The 25,843-nt window shown below is 28.7% G+C and overlaps 1 protein-coding gene across 1 annotated transcript; it reads left to right on the forward strand.

Moving 5' to 3' along the window:
• Nucleotides 1-8,481: 8,481 nt before the first annotated feature.
• Nucleotides 8,482-11,604, forward strand: LOC129299369 (selT-like protein). Its single transcript, XM_054937833.1, has 4 exons — nucleotides 8,482-8,811; nucleotides 8,882-8,964; nucleotides 10,883-11,201; nucleotides 11,310-11,604. Exons 1-4 carry the CDS (start codon nucleotides 8,641-8,643, stop codon nucleotides 11,421-11,423), a joined length of 687 nt encoding a protein of 228 aa, XP_054793808.1. The 5' UTR covers nucleotides 8,482-8,640; the 3' UTR covers nucleotides 11,424-11,604.
• The last annotated feature ends 14,239 nt before the right edge of the window (nucleotides 11,605-25,843 follow it).

Raw genomic sequence — 25,843 nt, forward strand, 5'->3', positions numbered from 1 at the left:
TAAACCATTTACCTCTTCTTCCCTATTATTTGTTAAGTATCTCTAACCGATGATATAAAAATAATACTTTCCATCACTCCGGCCATTTCAAACTACCCTTCCAAACATAGATCACGTGCTGGAAGTTTTCCAAAGAAAAAGAACACAGGCAATCCTATTCCATCCCCTAGTCAAATGATAAGATTTGTTTTTGAAAAAAATGAAAAATATTGATATGATATAAAGATTGATTGAAGAACCGGCCATGGGGGTGATAATGATATACTCCTTCCATTAAAAAATATAAGTCATTTTTAATCAAATCTCACCCTTAATAAAATAGTTATCTACTGTTAAATTAATTTTATTTTTTCATATTTATCCCTATTAAATATCCTATAATAAATATAAAATCATTCATTATAGGAATACTTTAAAAAAAGGCAATAATTTCACTTCAAAAAACTAAAAATACTTTATATTTTTAACATTTAACTTCTAGAAAAATACTTTATATTTTTAAACGGAAAGAGTATATATATATATATATATATATTCTGCTCAAAGTTTTTCATTTCTTTTGTAATATTTATTGGAGGACCATCAACTGGCCATTATTGCATTAAATTAATGGTAACATCGGATTTGTATTAAGTAAGTGTCCCAAATTTGATTATTTATTGAGTGTCTAAGTGATATTATAGAAATTGTCCATTCCATTGAATGGACTGTCGAATATGTAGATACAAGATACAAAGAACACTGAATATTTTATTTCGTCCAGGCCTCCACAAAAAAATAACGGAATAAAAAGTTGAAGAGCCTTTATTTAATAAAACAATAATAAAACGGAATTAAATGAAAATTTTTTAAATTTATGCTTTAATATGAGCCTTCAATTAAGAAAAGTTAAATGCAAATTTAATTCCCAAAATTATGTCTTGATTTAAAATGGTAAAAATCAAATATAATTAATCATAAATTGTAATTTGATGGGATTCAACCATTAAAATAAAAAGTCTTAATTTTCATCTATAAAAGGGTGGTAATTAAGGCAAAAGAGGAGGAGGAAGAAAAAAGAAAGGAGACAGCAATTAAAGGAGTTTGAGAGTATTTATTGAAAAGATTGAGAATGTTTTTTTTTTATCATCTTCACTTATTATAATATGGGATTAGGAATAGATAGAGTAACTTGAAATAGGATGATATTCATTACTTATTATTCTAGAACTCTCTAAAGAAAACCAATACTCTCACCCTTGTGATCACATATGTGGTCATTAAAAGTATTGAAGGCTGAAGGGTATATAATTAATGATAATTTAGTTAATATTTTTTATTGCCCTTGTGATCATATATGTGGTCATTAAAAGTATTGAAGGTTCAAGGGTATATGATTAATGACAATTTAGTTAATATTTTTTATTGTGTACACTGCTTCCTCAGAAAAAAAAAAAAAAAAAAGCTTTCGTGTGTGTGTGTGTGTTAATTTTTCCCGTCATGTGTACGTACACATATATATATATGTGGTGCCTGGTGCTAATGGTTTCTTTTTATTTCTACACCTGCCTCCCTCTCTCTCTCGTTCCTTTTCTTTGAGTTTTATTTTTTTCCTTTTAGTTTTTTTTATTTTCTCTTTTTTATCTCTTTTCTTTCCTGCCGCTGAATCACCTGTCGATGAAGAGGAAGATCATTTTCTCTTTCATCAAAGAGAGTCCTTTCAAGCACAGGAGAGGAAAAATGCATTTTTTACACATACAAACTCAGATATATACTTTAACCATTTATCCTCTTTGTTTGTTGTGCATGGAATGACCTTTGAAATAATTATCAAAACTGTTACTCTAAAAGTTTCATCTTTTATTTTTTTTTATGAGCCACTTATTTTATTATACTCTTATATAGCACACACTATATTAAAATTTGAGATTTTTTTTGTATTTTTTTAATTATATCGTGTGAGATTTTTAAAATTTTCATAGATAACTAGTCAATTAGTATATCATGTGTGACAATGGGCTACCGCATGCGCTTCAATTATGGTGTTTAATTGATTTGTTTTATCTTTTTTTTTTTGAAAGAAGAGCCTTTTTATAAATATAAATAGGTTAAAAAATAATTTCTATACTATGTGAGATTTTGAAATCTCCATAGATATAAATAAATTAATTTTGGTGTGAGATTTTGTGAATCTCTACAGGAATTTTAATCTATTTTTTTTAAAAAAATCCTTTATCAAATAAGGAAATAAGCTTTTTTTTTAATTAAAAGCAACCAATCCAATTAAAAATATTTTTTAAAATGAAAAATTCGTTTTCTAAAAAAATACTAGCAAATTGACACGCATTTTTACCCTCAAATTATGTAAACTTTGATCCCTCTAAAAGGTATATAGGCTTTAAAGTTTTATCTTAGGTCAAGTCCAACTTTTAAATAAGGTAATAAGCTTTTTTTTAATTAAAAGCGACCAATCCAATTAAAAATCCTTTAATTAAAAGTGAAAAATTCTTTTTTTAAAAAAAATACTAACAAATTGACACATATTTTTACCCTCAAATTACATGGGCTTTTGTCCCTCTAAAGGGCATGTAGGTTTTAGAATTTTATCTTAGGTCAAGTTTAACTTTTAAATAAATAATTATTTTAATTATAATTTTCTTCTTTTTTCCTTTTTATTAATTAAGGGTAATTAAATCTTATTTAAAGTCATATTAATTTTGTTTAGTCAAATTAGGGTAACCATTCTCACAAACGGGTAATGTGGGGTGCTTAACACCTTCTCCACACACAATCAGCTCTCGAACCCTATTCTGATTATTGTAAACCATTTTTATTTTTTTAAAAAGTTTTTAAAACTATCCTGTTAAAATTTTGATAGTGACTCATACATTTATTGATTTTTTTTTGTGGGAGATCACAATTCGGGAGGGATAAACACCAAGTTATAACTCTACATTTTGAAATGCATTTATAATACAGTCATTTACCTTAGAGTCAATAATTTGGATGGGTCGAGCTTATTCAAATCGAGCTTGAAGTATCTTACTCTCTTAAAAAAAGCCCATATAGTCAATTCAAGTCCTAACTTTTTTCGGCCAAGTTCGGGCTAGTCCGTCAAATTTGGCAAAAATTGCCAACCCCATATACATATTGAGTTAAAAATTTCAACGGTTAGGCTTGTTTGAGTCAAGCCCAATTTAGCCCTGCTTATTCAGATCGGGTTTAAAGTATTTTTTTCTCTTAAAAATTCATGTAGGCAAGCCTGACTTTAATATTTTTCGGACAGGTTTGAGTTGGCATGTCGTACTTGGCTCAAATTATAGGACTTTAATTTAACTCACTATTTCACTAAGTATGAATTTTCAAGCATTGTTGATAAAATTTTACAACTTTAATGTAAACATTACTGCGATTAAAAGATTCGAAACACTTATTATAGAAAACTAAATCCTAGCACCCTCATACTAGTTTCAAGCATTTGACTAACATTTTCATATTTTGATAAGAAAACTATAACATGAATGTTCTTTTTTATTATAGATAGGGAAACCTCATCTCATATTCTTATTCGTTTATATTGTGAAGCTTGTCATTTGTTATTGTTTATCTACAGTCGATGAACAGTAATTTTTTTTTTTTTAAAAAAAAATGTATGTGTAAAGATCACGTGGAACACATGATGAAAAATGATAGTGAATACAAGTGTCGTGTTAAAAATGATACGCATGAGATATTATTTGTTATTTATATTTTGTATATGTATAAAACAATAAATTATCAATGCAGAAAAAATATTAAATTGTAGAATAAATTTCAAATAATATATTTAAATAATAGATTATTTTTAATTTTTAATATACGAAGGAAAAAAATTAGGAATTATTTATTATATTGTAAAGTTTAATGGGTTTTCTGTTCATCAACAGTTTTTTAATTAGTAACTCCATTAACTTTTTTAAAAAAATTTATTTTTTTTTATTTATTATAGTTGGGATAAATTTTAGAAATTATAAGAATGTGGGGCTCTTAAAAAGATAGTTGTAGGACCATGGTTAAAAAAGATAGGGGTGTGATTATAAGTTAAAAAATTAAACAATAAAAGTGAGAGTTGCCATAAAAAATGTGATGTTATAAAATTTAATTTATATAAATTTTATAAATAAAATAAATTTATATAGGATGAACATCCAACCAAAAAGAAAAAAACTAAAATTATTTGGAGAGTAAAAACATAGGAACACTTTCGCGAGATGTTGCATGTTTTTTTCCCCCCCCCCCCCCCCCGAAGAACAATGGGAGGCGGAAACATCGCTTTTTCATCAATGGCAAAGTCGTAAATAATGCAACAATGTTCCCAACCCAATCTACCGTCTTTTTTGTGCGCTTCCTATCTTCGTCATCGTGCTTCATCTCATTCTTCTTCCACCGTGCGTGCTCGTGATCCATCGTGCAGGGACAAATCCAAGGGGGGTGCCCCACCCCCCCCCCCCCCCAAAAAAAAAAAAACAACAAATTCACTACCCTTGGAATTTTTTTTATTTTTCTTATTAAAATTGTAAAAGTTAGTGTTTGCCGCCATATTTTAAATAATTTTCAAATTTTGCCCCCCTTATGCCTGTTTCTGGATTCGTCACTGCCACCGTGTGCCTCTGCTGCTTTCATTCTTCTTCCTTCAAACTTCACCGTGCTTCGTGAACCAGCTGCTGGCGACTCTGCTTCGTAAACCGGGTGCGTTCTTTCTATTTCCGACTGGTTCTTCCTTCTGCTCTTGTTCGATTTGGCTGTTTCATTCTCTTCGTTTGATGTTCACTGATTCGCTTCTGTTTCTTCATTTTTCTGCTGTCTGACTCTGGTTGTCCCTTTGGTTCTTCGCTTGATTTTGTTTTTGCTTCTTACTCTTTCTTTGTTTTTTTTTCCCTCTGTTTGGTTTTGATTGTTGTTTGATTCTGTTGGATTGTAAAAATAGAAACAGCTTCCTGAACGTTCAGAAAAACAAACTAACTAAAGAAGAGAAAACAAACCCATAGAACCCCAATAAGTGTCTCCATAGAATAGAAGGACTCTCTCTCTTTTTCTGTGATAGTTCGAACCATAATCCACGATAGCTAGTTTCTCTTGATAGTGAAATGATAATGGATGATGAACAATTGATTTTTGGCAGTAGAAGAATTGAAGTCTGCCATTGCTTATCAAGTGAGTGCCCTTCAAGAACTAAGGCGTTTGCTGTCAAGATTTAAATTTCCTCCTGTTGAGGCTGCTGTCAAAGCTGGAACAATATTCATACTAGCTCAATGTCTTGCATTTGGTTCCCTAGATGAACAGTTTCTTGAGGCTGCTTGGTGCCTTGTAAATATTGCAGCAGGTAACCCGGAAGAAACAAGGGCTTTATTGTTGTCTCTAATGAGTACTTCGAAGATTGGATTCACATGAATCTAAAACTGATGAAATTCTGATTCTTTGTATCTTTCTGTACTTACTTCTTCCTAGGCCATATTTAGTCGAAATGTTCCAAGAAGGATTTCAATATTTCACTGGGGTGTTTGCAGTGGCTGTTGACTGTGGTATATGTCTTTTTGTAACTTACTTCGACCTAGGCTATATGTCTTCCATGATTTGTTGCCAATAGTTATGTGCTAATGTCTAAGAAGATTTAGCATGATAAGAATTGCTTATATTGTTCAAATACCACTTTCTGCTTTAGCATTGTTTCAGCCTGCTATTCTTTAATTTGACATATGATGAGAGACAGAGCAACTCATTTTTATGGATTTAAATCCTCTGAATTTGAGACGGGTGAATTATGTGAAGCTTTTCATTTTAAGAAAGAGAGAGGAGATTTTATATTTTATAAAAAATGATAAAATAAATACAAATACTAAAAAGAGAAAACTTCACCCATATTCACTAATTTCAATTTCAGAGAATTTAAATCCCATTTTTATTCACATATCTGTTGCTGTTCTTCGAGCATGAAATGGCCTGGGTAATTTTTTATCTATCAGCACTATCAAATATGAATTTGGTTGACCAATGTAAAAGAGAAGGTTATATATGTAGGGTGAAAGATATCTTTATGTGTTTTACCTCAAAATGTTTTGGGGTCCTTTGTATAACCCTTCAAGTAAAGGATTCTCTTGCTGTAATTTGCAAATCATTATCATTCATGAATATGTTCACCTTCTTTTCTTTATTCAAGTTTTGTATGTTTAACTAGTATAATATAATGTTAAACAAATATAAAAATCATGCTAATATTAATTATGTAAAATAAGTTAATCAAACAAGTTTTATTTATTTTTTTTCTCAAAGAATATTTTGAGAACAATTTATCAAACAGGTTTTTATATTTTTAGTTTTTAAATATACTTCTTTAGAACAAATATTCAAACAAGTTTTTTGTTCTCAAAACAAGTTTTACATTAGTTCTTGAAATAAAACAAAAAAGTTCCAAACAAGTCTTTATTTAAAAAGAAAAAATATTGCATGTTGAAGGATCATGTGTGGCTAATAGTAAAGTTGAGAGATGACAAACCTATCATATGTTTTTTTTTTGGGCCAAAAAAGAACTTATTTTATTAATCACTAAAAAATTACATACACCAATAGTCAAAGCAACAAACAATCAAAATAACCTAGATACAACATAACATACAACTCAATCAAAAACAAGAAAAACAATCAAAAAAAAAAAACCAAACAACAGTCTAAAAAAAGAAAACAACATCAATCAATTTCATTTTTAGTCCTATGAGAACCATAATCACAAACAATATAAATATTATTATTTGCCCACAAATCAACAAGCAGCAAAAAAGATTGTATGTTATATATATATATATATATATATAAGAGAATAAATAGTAAAATAAAATACAATGGTAAATAACAATTTATAAAATAAAATTTTTTATTATGTAAATTTTAATTTATGAGTGAATAATATATCTTAGAACAATAAATTATTCTTTATATTTTTTACCATACATAGAGTAATAAAATTTTTATATATAACTTCTGTAATATGTACGGATTATGTTATTCATGTTTTTAACATGATACATTTAATAAAGGTAAATTGAACTTTTTACTTTTTTAGACAAAATTAATTAATGATTTAATTGCGCCTCCTTCATTACAATAAGATAGTTGAAAGTAATCTATATATAAGACATAAGGAAGTACTATAATGTTGGCTATGCTATTTGCTTAATTTAAAAATATTATTTAATATATGCATATTTTTTTATTTATTTTTAATTTTGACTATAATTGTAATTTACAAATACTATTATGACATAGATTATATCCTAGAGTTTATTACAGTATATATTTTATTTTTCTTTGAATGATACATGGCCAACAAATTTTGAAAGAAAAGAAGTTAATTATATTTCAATATGTGGGAGGCGAGAAATTATAAAAAAATATTTATGTTTTTTAATATATGCTAGACCTCAATGTATATTAAAAAGTTGCTGTAATGATAAGGGTATCATATTGCAAAATAAAAATTTCTGTTTAGATTTTAATTTACACAGAACAACTAAAATTGAATTAAGGAATATCTCTTGTGGGAAATTTTTTTTCTTTAATTAAATATTGGGGTGGGGGGAGTACTTAATAGAAAGTATAATTTTTAATTTGATTTCAAAATTTTTTCACATACTAATCAAAGGAAAAGTGAAAATCTATATCGGGAATAATAACATTTTAATATAAAATAAGTAATTATTTGTATCTTTAATATGTATGGACAAATTTTTTTAATATAGAATAAATTATTTAAATTTTAATTTATATAAATTAAAAATTTATGATATTTTGATTACACAAAAATAAGTTATTTCCTTAATTTATATATTTCATTTTATTTTATATTTTTAAATATTAAAATATCCTGTGCATATGTTTTTTAATTTTTGTTGACTTAAATGACTCTGACATTATTATTACTTTTACTATTTTTTAAAAAATTATAAATAAATCACTGTTAGAAATAATTTATTATGATTAAATTATCGTGTTTTAAAAGTGATTTAAATTTAAAATAAAAATGTTAACAATTTAAATAATTAAAAATGTGCAGGCAGCACACACTTACAAGATTATGAGATTTGTAAGGAAACAAATTCTTACATCCTGACCATGTCTCCAAAATATTCAGATTTTTTCCATCTTCGAAAAAGTAGCTCAAAATGAAAAACAAAAATGATTTACACATGATATATAAACTTTATTAAAAATATAAATTCGTGATTAGTGCTACTTCCAAAGTAAATAATATAATATATCAATTTAAAATTTGTATCTTTATTCATGATATGCGTTATCAGTATAAAATAATTTTTTTATTATTAAAAAAAACCTTATTTATACTTTGAATTGTCAAATACATAAATGTAGTGTTTTTCAGATTATAGTATTATATTTAAAAAAAAGAAACTTAAATATTTCCATGCACATTGGCCCTATTCCGGCTAGCCGGATCCAACAGGCAACAGTTGCAAATAATTCGGGTTGCTATCTTCAACACCGGATCTTAATAACGATCTCAGATAGTGATTTACGAAACAAATGCCATTGTGATTTACCCTCAGAGAAACCAGATCAGATTTGGAATCACCAGAATCTCAATCTTTAATTCGTTGCATCGCCATTCCAATGGATCGAATTCAAATTCTGCTGGTGGGCTTACCGATGTTGCTCTTCTGCTCAGACATTATGAACCTTTTCTCTCCTCCCCCTCACAAGCCGATTTCTCATAAACACTCTCCGATTCCCACGAAGCCTCAGCCGCATCTTCAGCAATCCCTGCAATTCCCACGCAGGTTTTTCAATTTTTCATAAACTCTACCGTTAATGATTCGAATTGAAAGTTTGGGTCGGTGATTTGTTGGTTTCGATGCAGAAACAGGTCACCATTGTCCCACCGATCGGGGTCGGCAACACTGTTAACATTGACTTCTGCACTTCTTGTTCTTACAGGTTCGTCTAACAGCGTGACTTCTCTGTTTCATTTTCAATTTAATTAAATCCAGAGAGATTTTACTTACTTTGAGCTTTAGCACATTATTGCTTTTCTTGTCTTTCCTTTTAAGAAGCTAAATAGCATTTGCTGAAATTTCATTGACTTTGAGCAAGCATCTAGCCATGTTATCGATTGCTTCATGCTTCACAGCTGCATTATCTGGAATGCCTGGCAATCTAAGGACTGTTCAATGCATAATTAATGAGAGTTTTAAAACAAAACATTTACATTAACCAAATAGGGGGTATTAATGATTGATGTTGAACTGATTTTATATTGACACAGTTAGAATTAGACTTGTGACAATTTGCCAATGCCATGAATTTTATATTGTTAGTTTTATAAGTAATGTGAGAATTATAAGTGTGAGAGAATCTCTCACATTTATTAACTCTACACGATTTGTAAGACTCTCAATTTAGGTGTCATGACAGCCAACCACACGATGCCTTTGCAGTTGATTGGGATTCCTAGTCTCAATGGAGTGCATATCACCATCCATTTCTACAGGCTTAAACTGTTTCAAAGTGGATGAAAACTCGTGTCAAATGTCAACATTATGCTCATTACTCATTTCTCATTGTCTTTTCTTTTCTTATGCTTCCTTTTCACCTAGGGGTAAAAGTCTTGCAACAGTTTGGTTTTGTTCCTTTCAGAGTTGAGATTCAATGCATGTTTCATATCTGGTTTGCAAAACGAACTTTTGTCAAATTAAACTCACTTTTGCCAAAAACAAAAAAGAAAAAAGAAACAACCTACTCACGTCGACAAACTGACTTTTCATATATATATATATATATATATATTTTCTTTGGGTTTTGCAAACTGAACCTAAAAGGTAGTCAAACTTTAGTTCATTTTTCAAAAGCTCTTTTAGCAAGGACAGAGATCTACTTATAACATAGTAGGGGCCACAAGCCTAAAAAAAAATAATGACCTTAAATATTTTATTTATATTTATTTAAAAATTTCATCTGTCCTTACCCCCTTAAAAAAGGAAAGAAAATTTATGTGATCCCATTAAAATTTTCACTAATTTTCTAAAAAGTTTATTTGACCAAGATCTTATTTATGCATGTTAACCTTAAATGGATAGAGTTTTAAAAAGAAGGGAACAATAATTTAGAAAATAATTTTCTTTGATTGTTTAGATTGAAAATTTTATCACAAAAAATGTATATTGTACAAAAGAGTTTAATTTTGTTAGCACAAAAAAGTTTAGATGAGATTGATCTTAGAGGATCATGAATGAAATCCTTATCAATTGAACTCTCTTTTATTGATTAAAACTCAAGAGAGTCAAGTTTTATTTATTAAAATGAAAAACATTATTCTAATAGATATATAATTTTTATGTTATTGTAATTTTATTTTTATGCATAGTTCTTTAATAGCATTTAATTTTAATAAATTTTATATTTAACATAATTTAATAAAAAATTATAATTAATTTATTAATAATATTAATATTTATCTTATGTACAAATTTTGCCCCACAGACTAATTTTTCTAAATCCCTCACTGCCTTTTGGCTTGAAAAAGTGAAGTCCAACCGGGCCCTCAAAATGAACTTGCAATGGTTTGACACAGAAACCTCAGACATTAAATTAGCATTATGATATTTCATATGATTTTCATTACCCTATTGATAGTAGCTCTCCCTAACTAGAGATATATAGTAAACATTGATTGCTTGCCCACGTCAACCATCTCCTGAGGAAATTAAAACAGTTCCTTTCCACTAAATTTGGACTTTTGAAGTGTCTCCAACTGAAAATCTTCCTTCAACTTCGTGATTCAATTTTGTCCAGCTGCATTCTTTCGAGCTAGTTTCATTTATAAAATATCTGAGAGAATCAAGAACTTCTTTTGCAGAGGAAATGCAGTTACATCTAAGCAATTGCTGGAAACAGCATTTCCTGGGATTGACGTTGTTTTAGCTAACTACCCACCGCCACTTACCAAACGCGTGCTTAGCAATGCGATACCAGTGGTGCAACTTGGAATTATTGGACTTATTGTGGCAGGTGAACAGATATTTCCTAAGTTAGGAATCATGACACCACCTTCATGGTACTACTCATTGCGTGCCAATAGGTTTGGAAGTATAGCAAGCACTTGGCTTCTTGGGAATTTTATTCAATCCTTCCTGCAGAGTTCTGGTGCTTTTGAAGTGTACTGCAACGGTGAATTGGTAAGTCATGCCTTCATCGATTTTCTTCTGAGATTGCACATCATATGAATGTAGGTTTTGATTTCATTCCATATGAATTTAAGATCTTTGTTTTGCTGTACATTGCAGATATTCTCCAAGCTGAAGGAGAATAGATTCCCAGGTGAAATTGAGTTGAAGGATCTTGTTGGCAGAAGAATAGCAAATACAAGATATGACAATAGCGTTGCAGGTTCTATGTGATCCAAGAACTTTCACACGGCCGAATTCATCAACACCGAAAGCAAATTGGTGATTGAATTGTGTGACAGAATCACCGAATGTTAATTGAGATTTAAAAAATGGAATGTGGAGACCAGATTTCTTGTGCTAGCTTAATCTGTCATGTACAATGTATATCAATTCAGCATTATTTCTGCATAGCCGTCTATAGAAGTAAATTAAAAATATAACAATAATGCTTGTAAAATTCTTTCTACTTATAAACACGCGCAAATCCCATATACTTTGCCGAGTCCTGCCTACTTCATGGACGGAATAAAAGGTAACAAGCAAGATGACGTCTTTTCATTTTTGTGTCCACATTTGTTTTGAAAAATAAACTGAAAGGAAAAAAAATATACTTAAAAATAACCCACATGAGATGTTCATAAACGAAGATGAAATTCTACCTCCCAATTATTTATTTAGTTATTAAAAAAATAAGTCACAAAGGGCATTGTTTCAATTTTCAAATTATTATTTTTTATTTGATAGACGTAAAAAATGACAATTGAATAATTAGAATTACCAAAAACTTATCTTGGAAGTTGAAAAGCATTGTGATAGAAGTTGTTCAAGATCAGATTAATTTTGCAAAATGTGATAGTGATTGGCAAATGGCATTGCGCTTTTCACAAAGTCCTTTTCAAGTTCTTGATTCAATTTGCTTAAAGATGAGATTAAGAGCCTGGCTCATTCGGAGGCCGAACTCAGCCCAGTGTGAGCAGTGAGCAAATGCAAACAAGGGTCAAAGAAATTCTGGAGGCAACCCAGCATCAAGCAAGGCCCAAAGTAAAGAGATAATTTAAAAAAAAAAAAACAAAGGCACACTGAGGAGGTTAAGACATTATTGGTTTACAATTATTATTTAACAATTTTTATTCTAGCTTTTCTAGCTAAATGTTTTTGAAGTTTTAAAATTTGTTAATTTGACATTTTAATCTTTGAACCTTCGTCCTTGCTCCCAAATGATTGTTATCTGTTGGGGATTTATAATTCTTGAATTCAGCATAGAAAACCAGAATACCGTTTAGTTAAATATACTAATGTGAAAAGTATAATTACGATCAGAATTCAACTAAAGCAAAGCCCTTTGGCATTGTGGGGATGTAGCTCAAATGGTGGAGCGCTCGCTTAGCATGCGAGAGGTGTGGGGATCGATACCCCCCATCTCTAGTAAAATAATGTGATGCACAGGGAGCAAAAATTTTATCAAATTAAATATCACACTTTATAATTTTTGTATTGATACTATATTAGTTGTAATATCATTAATTCATTACAAAATAAAAGGCATTCCTACCCAACAAAAAAAAAAATCTCATCTACTCACAGCCTTCATTAATAATAAAGTGCACGGGGAGCAAAAATTTTATCAAATTAAATATCACACTTTATAATTTTTGTATTGATACTATATTAGTTGTAATATCATTACTTCATTACAAAATAAAAGGCATTCCTACCCAACAACAAGAAAAATTCCATCTACTCACAACCTTCATTAATAATAAAGAAATATTAATCTATTACTACAACTTAATGGAATCAAGCATAAAATAGATGACAATTAGAATGCATATATAATATTTTATGAGCCCAAGCCCCTAAAATCTCAGTAAATAACATTTGTGGTTGTTCTTTGATTAATATTTTCATGATCATGCATCAAAATCTACAGATCATCCATGTTTCTTACCTTGACAATGCCACATATCCTGTTTTTACTTCCCCATGCAATACAATAGAAGATTATATATAAATATTGATCAAATATAATGATTAACTCATGGATAATTTATTACTTGCAAGATTTGTTTGTTTCGGTACCTTTCACGTAAGGAAATTGAAATTGTTAACTACCTATTTATGATATTATATTCTATAATTTTTCATTTTAAACATAATGTCTTTATCTATCTTGGGCACATATTTTAAATTTATATATAATGCCTCCATTATACAATTTTATGAACTTCACATCCTTATTATACTAAAACAACTATTTTTTTTAACAAACAACCATTTTTATTTTGAATGTAGCTAGCTTTTACTACCTACCCCAAGAGATTATCAGTAATGTCTAATTGAATTATGTATAAATTAATTCTACTTCAAAATTATATAAAATGAAGATTAGAATTATTGTAGAATGTTCTGCACAAAAGTTCTATGAAAGGAGGATTTTAACATTGGTTATAGTCAACTTGCAATGGTTTCATGTAAGTACGTATGATAATTAAGATTTTGTAATGCTAGACCTGTATCTCTGTAGTGATATTGAATTGAATTCAATATTGGAATTGGGCCAAATTTAAAATGAGTTATACTCAATAATTGTACATGTAAAATAAACTTTACATGTACTAACTATATAATTCAGATTAAGCGTACTTGAACATTGTATAAAAAAATTACTTAAACAAAAATTAGTATAAACATGTAAATTTATTACAATTTTCAGTATCTCATTCAACGTACATTAGAATAAGAAGCTACAAAACAAATGTGTCCTGCAACACCATGAGCTCTCCCATTGAACAAAGAAATTTATATATTCAATGATGCAAAAGCAAAGCAAATTTATATTTCTCGCAAAGCAAAAGAAGAACAATCCTTACCATAATATTGTAAACTTATAATTGCAATATTTTACACACACACAAAGGAAAGCAAAAACGAAAGACAACAAAATTAACTCAAACTATCACCACCAAAGAAACCTTCAATGGAGTTCCTAGCAGTATGAGGAAAGCTAAAGGGAGAAGACAAGGCTCTTTCCACTAAGTAATCAGCTTCCATGTTCAACTGTCTTTCCACATGCATAACGTCTACTGTCCATTCTCTCTGAAGAAGTGATTTGATCTCAAGAATTATATCTTTATCAGCATGTCATTCACTGTAGCGAGCCCTACTTATCTTGAGAGCCACAGCACAATCACTTTTCAATAAAACCTTTCTACACCCTTTCTCCCATGCTCTTTTTAAACCCATAAAGTATACCCATAATTCTGCGGTTAGATTATCACCATGGTCTAACTTGAGCATAAAAACTTATTACAGTATTCTCAATCTATATATACCAAACAAAATTTACCACTAAGGAAGCATAATATTACAATCCACAAAACAAAAGGCATAACTCTACTACCTAGATCTCATATAAACATAAAAAAATTGTCAATAGCTTCAAAGAAGGTTAATGCCTCATTCCATCACCACTTTTATATCACAAATTAGAGAAATTGCAACGGACCATGTTTAAGTCTGGACAGTTAAAGTTTGCCTTGCATTTACATTAAAAAGACCATAAGGGGCATGTTTGGCACATGATTATTTGCAAATATTAATAGGCACTATGTGATTTGCCTTGTATCATATTAGCAGATTAATACCTCTCTAATCAATAAAAGAAAAATACAAGAAACCCTCAATTAATGCATAATTTTAAGAGATAAATAAAGTGAGCACAAGGCTTACAGCTGGGAGTTGTTAATTTAAGAGTCCCAAAAAAGATATCATATAGGGCTTCATTATCTAGCGGGTAAACTGAAAGAGTGGCATTGTAAGGTTAAAGCCAATGAATTCGCTTACTAAGCTCCTCCTTTTCTAAAACTTCAAACTGCACTAATGTCCATGAATCTCGAGTTCTCACATAAGTGAATCCAAATTTACTGTCTTCAAATTTCTCTATCCTACTAAAATAAAGGAAAAGCCAAAGATTTAACGCCCCTAATGTTACGGCACATATATGGGAATAAACATCAAAATATAAATAATAAAATTTTATCCTTACAAGATTACTTATATAGTCTTAATATTCCTCAACATGCTTTAATCTGACATAATTCTTTCTTCTTCCATAAATCCCTGCTAAAGAACATGATGAGAAATAATAATATTTCCCAAAAATACCAATGCATTAGTTGACGACACAAGTTGTTCCTCTTTCTCACCATTCATCCATAACAACAAAAACATGCAGCTTGAAAATGATGGAACTTATAAAATTGAAGCTAACGATTAAAGCATGCCTATTTCTGTTCATCTTTGAATGACAATGGAGAAGAAGCAGGGCTGTCTTCTAAACACATTTTTCCTATACATAACTTAGAAATAAAAGGGAGTTTTTAAGTAAACAATCGACAAAAACAACAGGGGCTTTTTAGTAATAAAAATACCAATTTTAGATAAATCAACAATGCATGATAGTAAAGAAGAATACACATCTCATAAATTTTTCCCGAATACATAATAGAGATGATGATTAACTAAGCTACCAATATAGCTAGAAAGCAGCTAAATCTCAATATTCTATTTATTTTATGGAAATTGAGGTTACCAACTCTTTTAGTTCCCTATCCCTTTGACAGTGATCAAAACATCCCTATAATCAACATAAATATAACTTAGAAAAAACAAATACATGTGGTTTTACTGGAGTGTATTTGAAGGCTACGTAGTATAAGAAAGTTAAAATCAAGTGGCTCTGTGCACAAATCAGCTTAGCCCATAGTATTTTAAACAAATAATGTCAAAAGCCTCCCATCATTGAATAAAATACACGGAGTATCGCAGTAAAAGACCATATTGATGGAATCTCAACTTTTCAATTTACTTTAAGGATCCTTTACCGGATCATCTCCTCAATCAAGGCTGTAACCTTTTTAGTCATATCAAGATCAAGATCAGCTTCTAAAGCACTATTCATGGGTCTCTTGGTTGCAGTCACCTGTTATTAAAAGCCAAACTTAGTAATCTAATATCTAAAGATTTATTGATTAAGCATAAAGGCTCAAAAAGGAACCTGCAAAAAGTCAAAGAAAAGAGGGGAATACATTACTTCTCCTTGGATGGTCCATACTTTTTGGCTCCAAGTTAGTTTTTTAGTCATTGATACAACAAAGCCATATATCCAGTAGAAAATTTCCCAGACTTCTTTCATTGAATCTCCTTTGCACCAAAAGAAAGAAAAGAAAAAGGAAAATAAGAAATATTATTAGAAACAAAGCAGCTCATTTAAAACTCCCTTGCCATCTTCGTCAAGTCAAATCACAAGATCAAGATCTCAAGGTTCAATCTTGATGTCTAGAAGTTAGTAACATAAAGAGAAGGTAAGTAGGAGCAAGGAATCATTACCTGTAGTCTTTTGCTTGCTTCCTTCCTTTTGAACCTCTCCATCATCTCATCCTCTCTTTTCAAAATCAAGCTACTCAAACTTTTCGTCCTCTTGGCTTTCATTCCTCTGTTATCACATATATTCAAAAAGTTTATGTTTACTGATAGAAGGATTGAAATTAAAAAAAGAAATGAAGTCTTACTACCTTGATCCTAGAGTCCTAGGCCTCTTCTCCAACTTTATGTTTATGAATCCTTGCATCACTGCCCCAACTCTGCTTTTAGCAATGCCTTGTCCTGTTCTCTAAAGGAAAGAATAGATGAAAGTGAGATATGATGAGAAACAAAGAAAAGATTTGAAATTTGAAGAGAGTATGAGGCGAAGAAGGAAACCATGAGGGAGAGAGAAGTGAGATACTAAGTCTTCATTCTGCCATTACTCCTACAACCTTGCCTCTAACGTGAAACGCCCTGTGACTCTTTTTTTCTTTCGTTTGATTTTTGTCATGAAAGTAGTAAAATGAGTCAGGTCTTTTGATCAATGGAAGTGACGTTTCACTCTTTTATTTTTAGATATAATATTATCTCTTATATTAAAAGAAAATTTGGCAGAGCTTGCAGCCCACTCGGAAAAGCTTTTTTTTATCTTCTCATGATGTATTGATGTTGACTTAAGCCTCATTCTCAATGGCTCATACACGAAGCCCAATGAGATTTTTTACCTAGCCCACTTTCAACTAAAAGTAACTTGAGAAGCTTGTGTCACGGAGCCCTAAGTATGCTGGCACTGTTTATAAGGATGAATTTAGTGGAACAGATTTAGGTGATATATTGATGCTGCTGCTTTAAGAACATTTTTCCCCCAAAAATGCAAGATAGAATGCATAACCAGATAAATATGCACAACACAGGCTCGTCAAATGCTAAATGTTGATTTGGAGGGGGATGAAAAATTACTCAAATCAATTGGGAATTAGGGTTTCCTTTTTCATTTTAATTATAACTGATTTTTAATATTACTTCTTCGATATCAAATTATAAGATATTTAGGGATAAAATTATATATACCAATAAAACTCATTTGATATACTTTGAAATTTTATTTTTTTAAAAGAAAAATATAAAATTTTAAAAATGTCCTTTAATGATACATTATTTATGAAAAAAAATGTTAAAGAGAGAATATTATCAGAAGGATAATATTGAAAAAAAAAATCATTAATGAAACCTTATTTTTATGCAAGTGTTTAATATTTTGAGACATTGAATTTTTTTAAAAAATGTCTTATAATTTGAAATGAAGAAAGTATGATATATTGATTTGACTTTTAAAAGATACTCCTGCCAATCCTATTTATAAACCAAATGATAAGTTTTTGTATTATTTATAAGCTATATCATTAATTTTTTATAATAAATGTTTTCATTTACCCTCCCCTACATGTTGGTGAAAGAAAATAAATTATTAAATCATGTGTTTAATAGAGGAAAAATTAAAAAGTTATTCAATTTTTAGATAGAATTAATAATTTTTAAGATTTCTTTTTTCTAGTTAAATATATTAAAAGTGAACAATAAATATGATAAGATGATTAATTTTTTTTAAATTTAAGATTTCCATGTTTTCATATAATAACGAGTTAAATGAGTTAATCCCGCTAACTTGTAAATTCGCTTATTTAACTCACAAGTTATTGAGCCAGGTTCATTTACAATTATATTGAAAAAAAAAATATCTTCAAATTTTTTATCCAAAAAAAAAGCACTTCAAAAAAACCTTAATTCAACTCTCCAAATTGTTGGGTTAAACAGGCCACTTGCCTTCATCGGTAGATATGGAAAAATAGGCCAAATTGTAGGGCTAAACCATTAAGGGCTAAAAATTGCAAGGGCTAGGCTCAAAATTTTGAGCTTGAAATGGAAAGCAGACTTGTATTAAGTACTCATGACTCTAAATTAATTTAATATAAAATAATAAGTTCATCTAATTCAAGACATATTCTGAAATAGAGCTTTGGTTCACAAAATACAACAATATTTGTTTTTAAATTTTTTCAAAATATACTAAAAAAGTAATGAAATACTATTTAGAAAGAAGAAAAATTATAGCTAAGTTTCAAAACATTGAATTAATGATAATTAAATTAGGTTAAAGTATATTTTTAATCCTCTAACTTTATATCAGATTTTATTTTGGTCCCTTAATTTTAAAAAGTATATTTTAATCCTTTAACCCTAATGTCATTAATTTCATCATAAAAAAAGAATTTTTAAATATTGACAAAACATTCTTAAATATTGATTTATTAAGCTCAATTTTTTTTAAAATAACAATGATCAGTATAAAAAATAATCATTTAAAATTAATGATGTTAGAGTTAAAGAACTAAAAATACACTCTATAAAATTAAGGGACTAAAATAAAATGTTATATAAAATTAGAGGGCCAAAAGTATACTTTATCCATTAAATTATTGATAATTTTTTAAAAATAAGTTGCAAATATCAATTTAGATAATTATAAATAAGTGTGCTAGAAATGGATAGTGTAGGGTGACACAAGTAATCAATGGGAATGTCATTATTGTCGTCATCATTTTCAAATAAAACTAGACCCACTTATGCCCGATGCATTGCATGAAAAATTCATTTTTATTGTTGTAGAGTTGAGTTAGATTAGTATTTGTTTTGCTGTATATGGTGAATGAGGTTAATTGTGTTGATTCAAGATTGTGTTGGAGTGAAATATTGACTGCTTTGAAGTTTGGCAACATGTAAATAATTAGTTGAATTTTTTAAAATTGGAAAGGAATGTTAGGTTTAATCTAACTTGTTGAATTGCACCCTTGATGAATTGGCCAAGTAAGTGGGGGCCAAATTGAGTTAAATAATTATTTATTCAAATAATTATTTTTATGGTGGTTACCAGAATATTTGGAGGGAGTAGTCATTTTGTTTTGAAGTAAATAAAATAACCACCCATTATCAATGGGTGATATATTGGGTGATCAGATAAGCATACATGATGTGTACGTTTAGTTTACTCCCTTCTCCAAAAACTTTGTTCATTTTTCCTCTCTCAAAAGAAATAGTATAGCTACTGTGAAGATATATATGAGGTTCAAGACTACAACCCAAATTCTGTGTAGAAAGAGACTCAAGAAAGATTCTATCGTCAGCAAAGTATGTTTTCTAATCACTAGAAACTTGCATTGGCATCAGGGCATGTGTGTTCCTGTGCTTGTGTCTTGTTTTTCTGCTTCTATCTCATATTTGGTGCTATTGTTATTTGCTTACAAAAGAAATAATGCAAATCAATTTTATTTTCCATTGTGCATTTATGTACTATTCTCTATTTTTTTTTCATTTTATTGGATGTATATGTATAATGCTTATTGAAAGGAGAAAACTTACCATAAAACATTAAAAAGAAAAGAGAATGTTGTGCCAAAGGACGGACATAACATTTCATTAAATTGGATCTTTAAAAATGAGATATTCAGTTCAAATGATCGAAACCACTATGTAGGGGATAAAATGAAAAAAACAACACCAAAAATGTGAAAAATGGTAATTGGAAGATGAAGTTATGGAGGAGAGAAGTTATTTAGCATGGTTTAGGTATTAAATATGGCTTTAGCGCTTGTACGTGGGTGTTGAACATCCTTTGAATTGAGAAAAATATAAAAAGTGGTGAAAATATATTTAGATATTCAACTCCCTTGCATGAAATTTTATAGGAGTAAAATTCATACTAATAGTTAGGGTTTGTAAAGAGCTTTTTATAAATATCTAGATTGTTTTAATTGGATGTTAGACAAAAATTTAGGACAAGCTGAAAGTTGCTAGGGGCTATCAAATTGACAACATAAGTGCTATTAGAGCATGTAGTATGCCGTGGCGCATCTCCTAGTTTGAGGGATAGGAGGATTTTCAATTTTTTTTCATGGTTTTAATTTTTAAACTTGTTGCAAGAATCTCATGTTTTTGTATTTATAATTAACTCTGATTTTAGCTTACAAAATGATATTTGTGCATTCTTTAAGTTTGAAAACTTAGGATTCAATTTATGCAAATATTACAAACTTGGTAATTCAATTAGATTAGTCTTATGATTATCTCAATCTTAGTGTTAATTATGGATTAGTAAAAATGACCTTACACTATGCAAGATCCCAAGTATAATAACAAGATTAAAAATGTAAATGCAAAGTATAACTTTGTATGAGATGTTATAACAAAGATAGTTATATTTGCAAACTAATTCCTCCACATTATTTGAAAATAAATACCCTTAGAAAGCCTACAGCCATGAAAGTGTACATCTAATGTGTTAGGTCCCTTGACATGTGTAAGAAATGAGACAACACACATAAAATAGCATTCTTAATAAAAATTATTTCATCATGGCTATACATACATACATACATACATACATACATATATGTATGTATGTAAAAGCATACAATGTTTAGTATGTCGTACAGGTTGATAAGGTTCACTCTCTTATACAAGAAACCACCTTTGACACTTAAAAAGATCATTCACATAAGAGACATTTGTGTTCACCATTAAGGCAGTAAAAGTGATGATATGGTAGATAATAAACACAAATTATATATTGCTTTAATAGAAAAAAGAAGAGTAAGTTGAGATGAGATCTATATATATTAGATCAAATCATGGGTTCCCACATTATGATACTTGTAGTTGGACAATGAATTGTTCAAGATTGACATCATATGAGATGGGCAGAAGAATTTATGTCTAAATACTATGGGTGTCTATATTTAAATCTGTACAGTGTCAATGACATAAATAAAATGACATACACTCTTATAAAATAAGAGTAACACCATGCCATGCGATTCATATAGCACGTGTTCAGTAACCACAATTGGGAAACAAGTGAAAAGATTTCTGCTTCATTGTTGTGTGAGTCCTAGAAAGAAATAATCTTTTCATTGATGTCATTTGACTTTAACAATATCACGTAGGTAAGTTACATTGCCTGCTACTTTAGCATATATTATACAATCATGATAGATACGGTCTAAAGGTAATGTGCTAAGAAAGTGATTATTTCTTATCAAAGTGATATTAAGGTGAAAGGAAGATTGGCTGATCTTGTGTTAAGACATGTCTATTATGATATTATTTTGTAGATTTCATAAGTATGGACATTGTGCATAAGAGAAAGGCTATCTGAGTCTTATATTGACTCAAGAGAGATTAGATTGACTATGAGAAACATGTATATAGGTAAATCTAGAACATTTGAGGCACATTATTAATATAAGAGAAAATCAACAAAAGAGTTGTTTTCTACTGACCCGTGCCGTTGCAATTATAGTAAAGCACCTACTATGAACATGAGAGAGAATCCATTGAGTATGAGCGAGAGATGTTGGATTGCATCCATGATGAATTGGGCCAAGTAAGCAGAGGCCCAAGTTGGCTAAATAATTGTTTATTTAAATAAAGAAAAATTAATCATTTGGTCTCTGTAATTTTCATCTAGTTGTAACTCAATCCCTAAATTTTGATTTGTTATAACTCAGTTCCTGAAGGTTGAAATTTTAGGGACTAAATTTCCAGAAGCAAAGTTCAAGAATTGATTTATAACAAAGTCAAAACTTCAGAGATTACGTTATAACGAGTTAAAATTCAAGGATTAAGTTACAATTGGGTCAAAATTACAAGGACCAAATAATTAATTTTCTCTTTAAATAATTATTTTTTATGGTGGTTACAAAAATATCTGGATGCAATAGTTATTTTGTTTTTAAAATAAACAAAGTATCCACCCATGATCAATGAGAGATATATTGGGTGATCTGATAAGCATACATGATGCATACGTTTAGTTTATTCCCTTTCTCAAAAACGCTCTTCATCTCTCTCTCTCTCTCTCTCAAGAAACGGTGTATTTACTGTGAAGATATATATATTAGATTCAAGACTATAACCCAAATTCGGTGAGGAAGGAGGCCCGAGAAATTTTGTCCTTAGCAAAGGTATGTTTCCTAGTCTCCACAAACCTACATAACTGACTAATCGAATTGCTAGAATGGTAATGCCAGTGAGTAGTCTTTCTATTCATTGTGATTTGATCGGTAACTGCTTAATTGCATATTCAATGAATGATGAAGCAGGAGAAAAAAGGAGATTTGTGAAGTCAATTAATTAGTTTTTTTTTATCCGAAATATTTTTCATGTATGTATACAGTGTGTTGCAAGGGTTGTGTTAAGGAGGAGCATTGGCAGCAACTATTATGTCCGGGTGTGGTTTAAGATTAAGCCTAGAATGCTCTCAATTATAATTTTCTTGTGGGAATAGATGAAATAATTTTTATATCGGTATATATTTGAGTAGCCCAATACATGAACATTCATTAAGGATATTTTATGATCTCAATTGAAGAAATAGCATGAGCCTTGAGATAATTTTTATTACTCTAAAAAGGTAATTATGGATTTGTCATGGAGGATAAACTTAGAGGAATATGGATTATTATTATCATTATCATTATTACAATAAGGTAATAATTTATAATTGACATTCTTGTAGAGGTTGTAGAGCGTAAGATTTAAGTAGAGATGCTTGCAATCTAGTTAAAGCATGGGTAAGTGGAAGCTTATAATATGTTAATTAGGATGTTGAATTTTGGAGACAAAATATTAAAAGAAGAAAAAAAATGTAATATCTTAATTTTCATTCCTATAATTTAAATAATATTGGGATATGATCTATCAAATAAAATGAGGTTTAAGATAACTAAATTTATAATTTTTGAGACACAGAGGAATATAGGATTGTAATTTAATGAAATAGAATATAAAATTGAAGAAAATCCTAATTAAGATAAATTAACTTTTATTATATTCTTAAAGCATTAAATTATTCTGTTATGGGGAAGAAGTTTAATAAAAATTTATTAATATTGAATTGAATTTAGTGAGAATAAAATGCAGAAAGGATTAAAAATAAATTGAAAAAAAAAGATAATAGTCAGAGTCAATAGAGTTGAACGAACAAGTACGCCGGGGCCCTTCTACATCAAGTTCATTCAATTTAATATAATACATTCGACTTTTATTGTAAAATATTTTTAATTCTTTCACCCATTTAAAAAAATTAATTTTTTTATATTATAAAAATAAAATGTACATCCTTTTTTATCTTTAATTTTTAATAATAACATAATTATATTAAATATTTTTTGTTAATAACAAAATAAAATTAAAAAAAGTGATTTAAATATTATAAATTATTTTATATTTTAAATTAAAAATTATTTTTCAAGAATGTTAAATAGGAGAAGTATAGATTATGTACGTACGCCCACAGACATAGAACTAAACAAGATTATGTACGTACGCCCACAGACAGAGAACAAAAATATCACCGTCTCCTCTGTCTCTGTCTTCTTTTGTGGCTCCAAGATATTTTAACAGTAATTCCAATTATTTTAAGACTATATAAGTTTTTTAAATTTTTTTATAATTAATTAATAATATATCAACCTAAAATATAAATTTATATGAGCCAATTACACGCAATTTCCATACAACACACTTGGATAGATAAACCAGATTTATTTTAGTTGTAATTTTCTTTGCTGAATTATCCTGATCTCAAATAATTCTCCTTCTATTAATCTGCTTAGACTAAAATATATATTTAGTATCCTGATCTTAAGTAATTCTCCTTTTATTAATCTGTTTAGATTAAAATTTACATTTCGTGTTTTATTTTCTGTAAAATTTATTTTAATTTTTTAATTATATAAAATACCTTTTTAATCTTTTAACCTTAACAGCTTTGTTATAAAAAAAATATTAACATATTAATTTAATTTTTTAAAAAATAATAATTGACATAAAAATAATTATTTAAAATCAATAATATTAAAAAATTGAAAAATATTTTACAAAATTAAAAAATTAAATTGAAATCTTAAAATTAAAGGATAAAAAAAATATTTTTTTAAAAAATAGAGAGAATGATAAAGAGGTCTAAAAAAATTAATTAATTTAATTTAGGTGTCAAGTGTTAAACTTCATAAATTTGCAAGTCCATCTTTTAATTTTATAATTATATTGTGATGAATTTACAACTTATTTTTTAAATTTTAACATGGTTGAAGGATAAAAAAATTATTTTTTATGTTAAAATTTGAAATAAGAGATACAAATTTATCATAAAAAAATTATAAAATTGAGAGATTGAATTATAAATTTTTAAAATTTAATACTTAAAATTAACTTAAATTAATTGAAACTCTTTGTCATCCTCTCAAAAAAAAAAAAGTACACTAATGAGACAGAAATCCACATTTTGTTGACGTGGAAGCATGAACCTAACTTTGAATTGCGTACCCATCCGGTAGGCCTCCAGGTCAATTTGATCGCCATCAATATTAGGCCATATTTGGTAGGTTGAAATTGTGAAGATGGAAATGAAATTGAAATAGAAATATGAATAAAATGATGTTTGGTATATATGAATTACAATTCTAAGGAATCCTAATTCTATAGAAAAAAGCTGAATTGAATTCTTTATGTAAATTTATAGAATTGTAATATTTAAGACACTTTTGCCCTCATACAAATTCCAGAAAGACAAATTTGCCCTCAAAAAAAAAAATAAAACCCTCATATACTAGCAAAAAAAAAAAGAAAAAGGGAGTATAAAGGGTGAATGATATTTTTGCTCATTATATATAAAACGTTATAATATATATATAAGATAGTATTGTATATAATATTTGTATATAATTTATATATTTATAATATTTTTTTGGTATAAGAAGTAGAATTGATTTGTTTGACATTTTTCTTACAAATCTACGTGTTAGTATATTTATTTTAAAGTAGAAGGGATGAGAACCATTGCTAATTTTATTTTCAAGAAAATGTTTCCTCTGATGATAAAACTTTTTGTTTGGCCCAAGCTAGTGAATAATAGTTACAAATATAATTTATGATTTATATAATATTTCATTAATATATAAAATACATAAGAAAATTGGTACACAATTAAATTTTTATTATGTTTTATTTTAATTTTTATATAGGGGTATTTTTGTCTTTTAAGTATAATTTCATTTCCATATCTTGCATACCAACAAAAGTAATGCAAAGATTTTATCTAATTTTTCTAACATATCAAATATACTTTAATAATTTAATTCTATTTCAATTCTGATTCCAATTCTGATTTCAATTCTAATTTCATCAAAACCTATTCCATCATAGCAAACCATACTTATATTGTCAGC

This window comes from Prosopis cineraria, unplaced genomic scaffold (genome assembly GCF_029017545.1).
Source record: "Prosopis cineraria cultivar Desert tree isolate PC_DT_omini unplaced genomic scaffold, ASM2901754v1 PC1137, whole genome shotgun sequence".
Lineage (NCBI taxonomy): Eukaryota > Viridiplantae > Streptophyta > Magnoliopsida > Fabales > Fabaceae > Prosopis > Prosopis cineraria.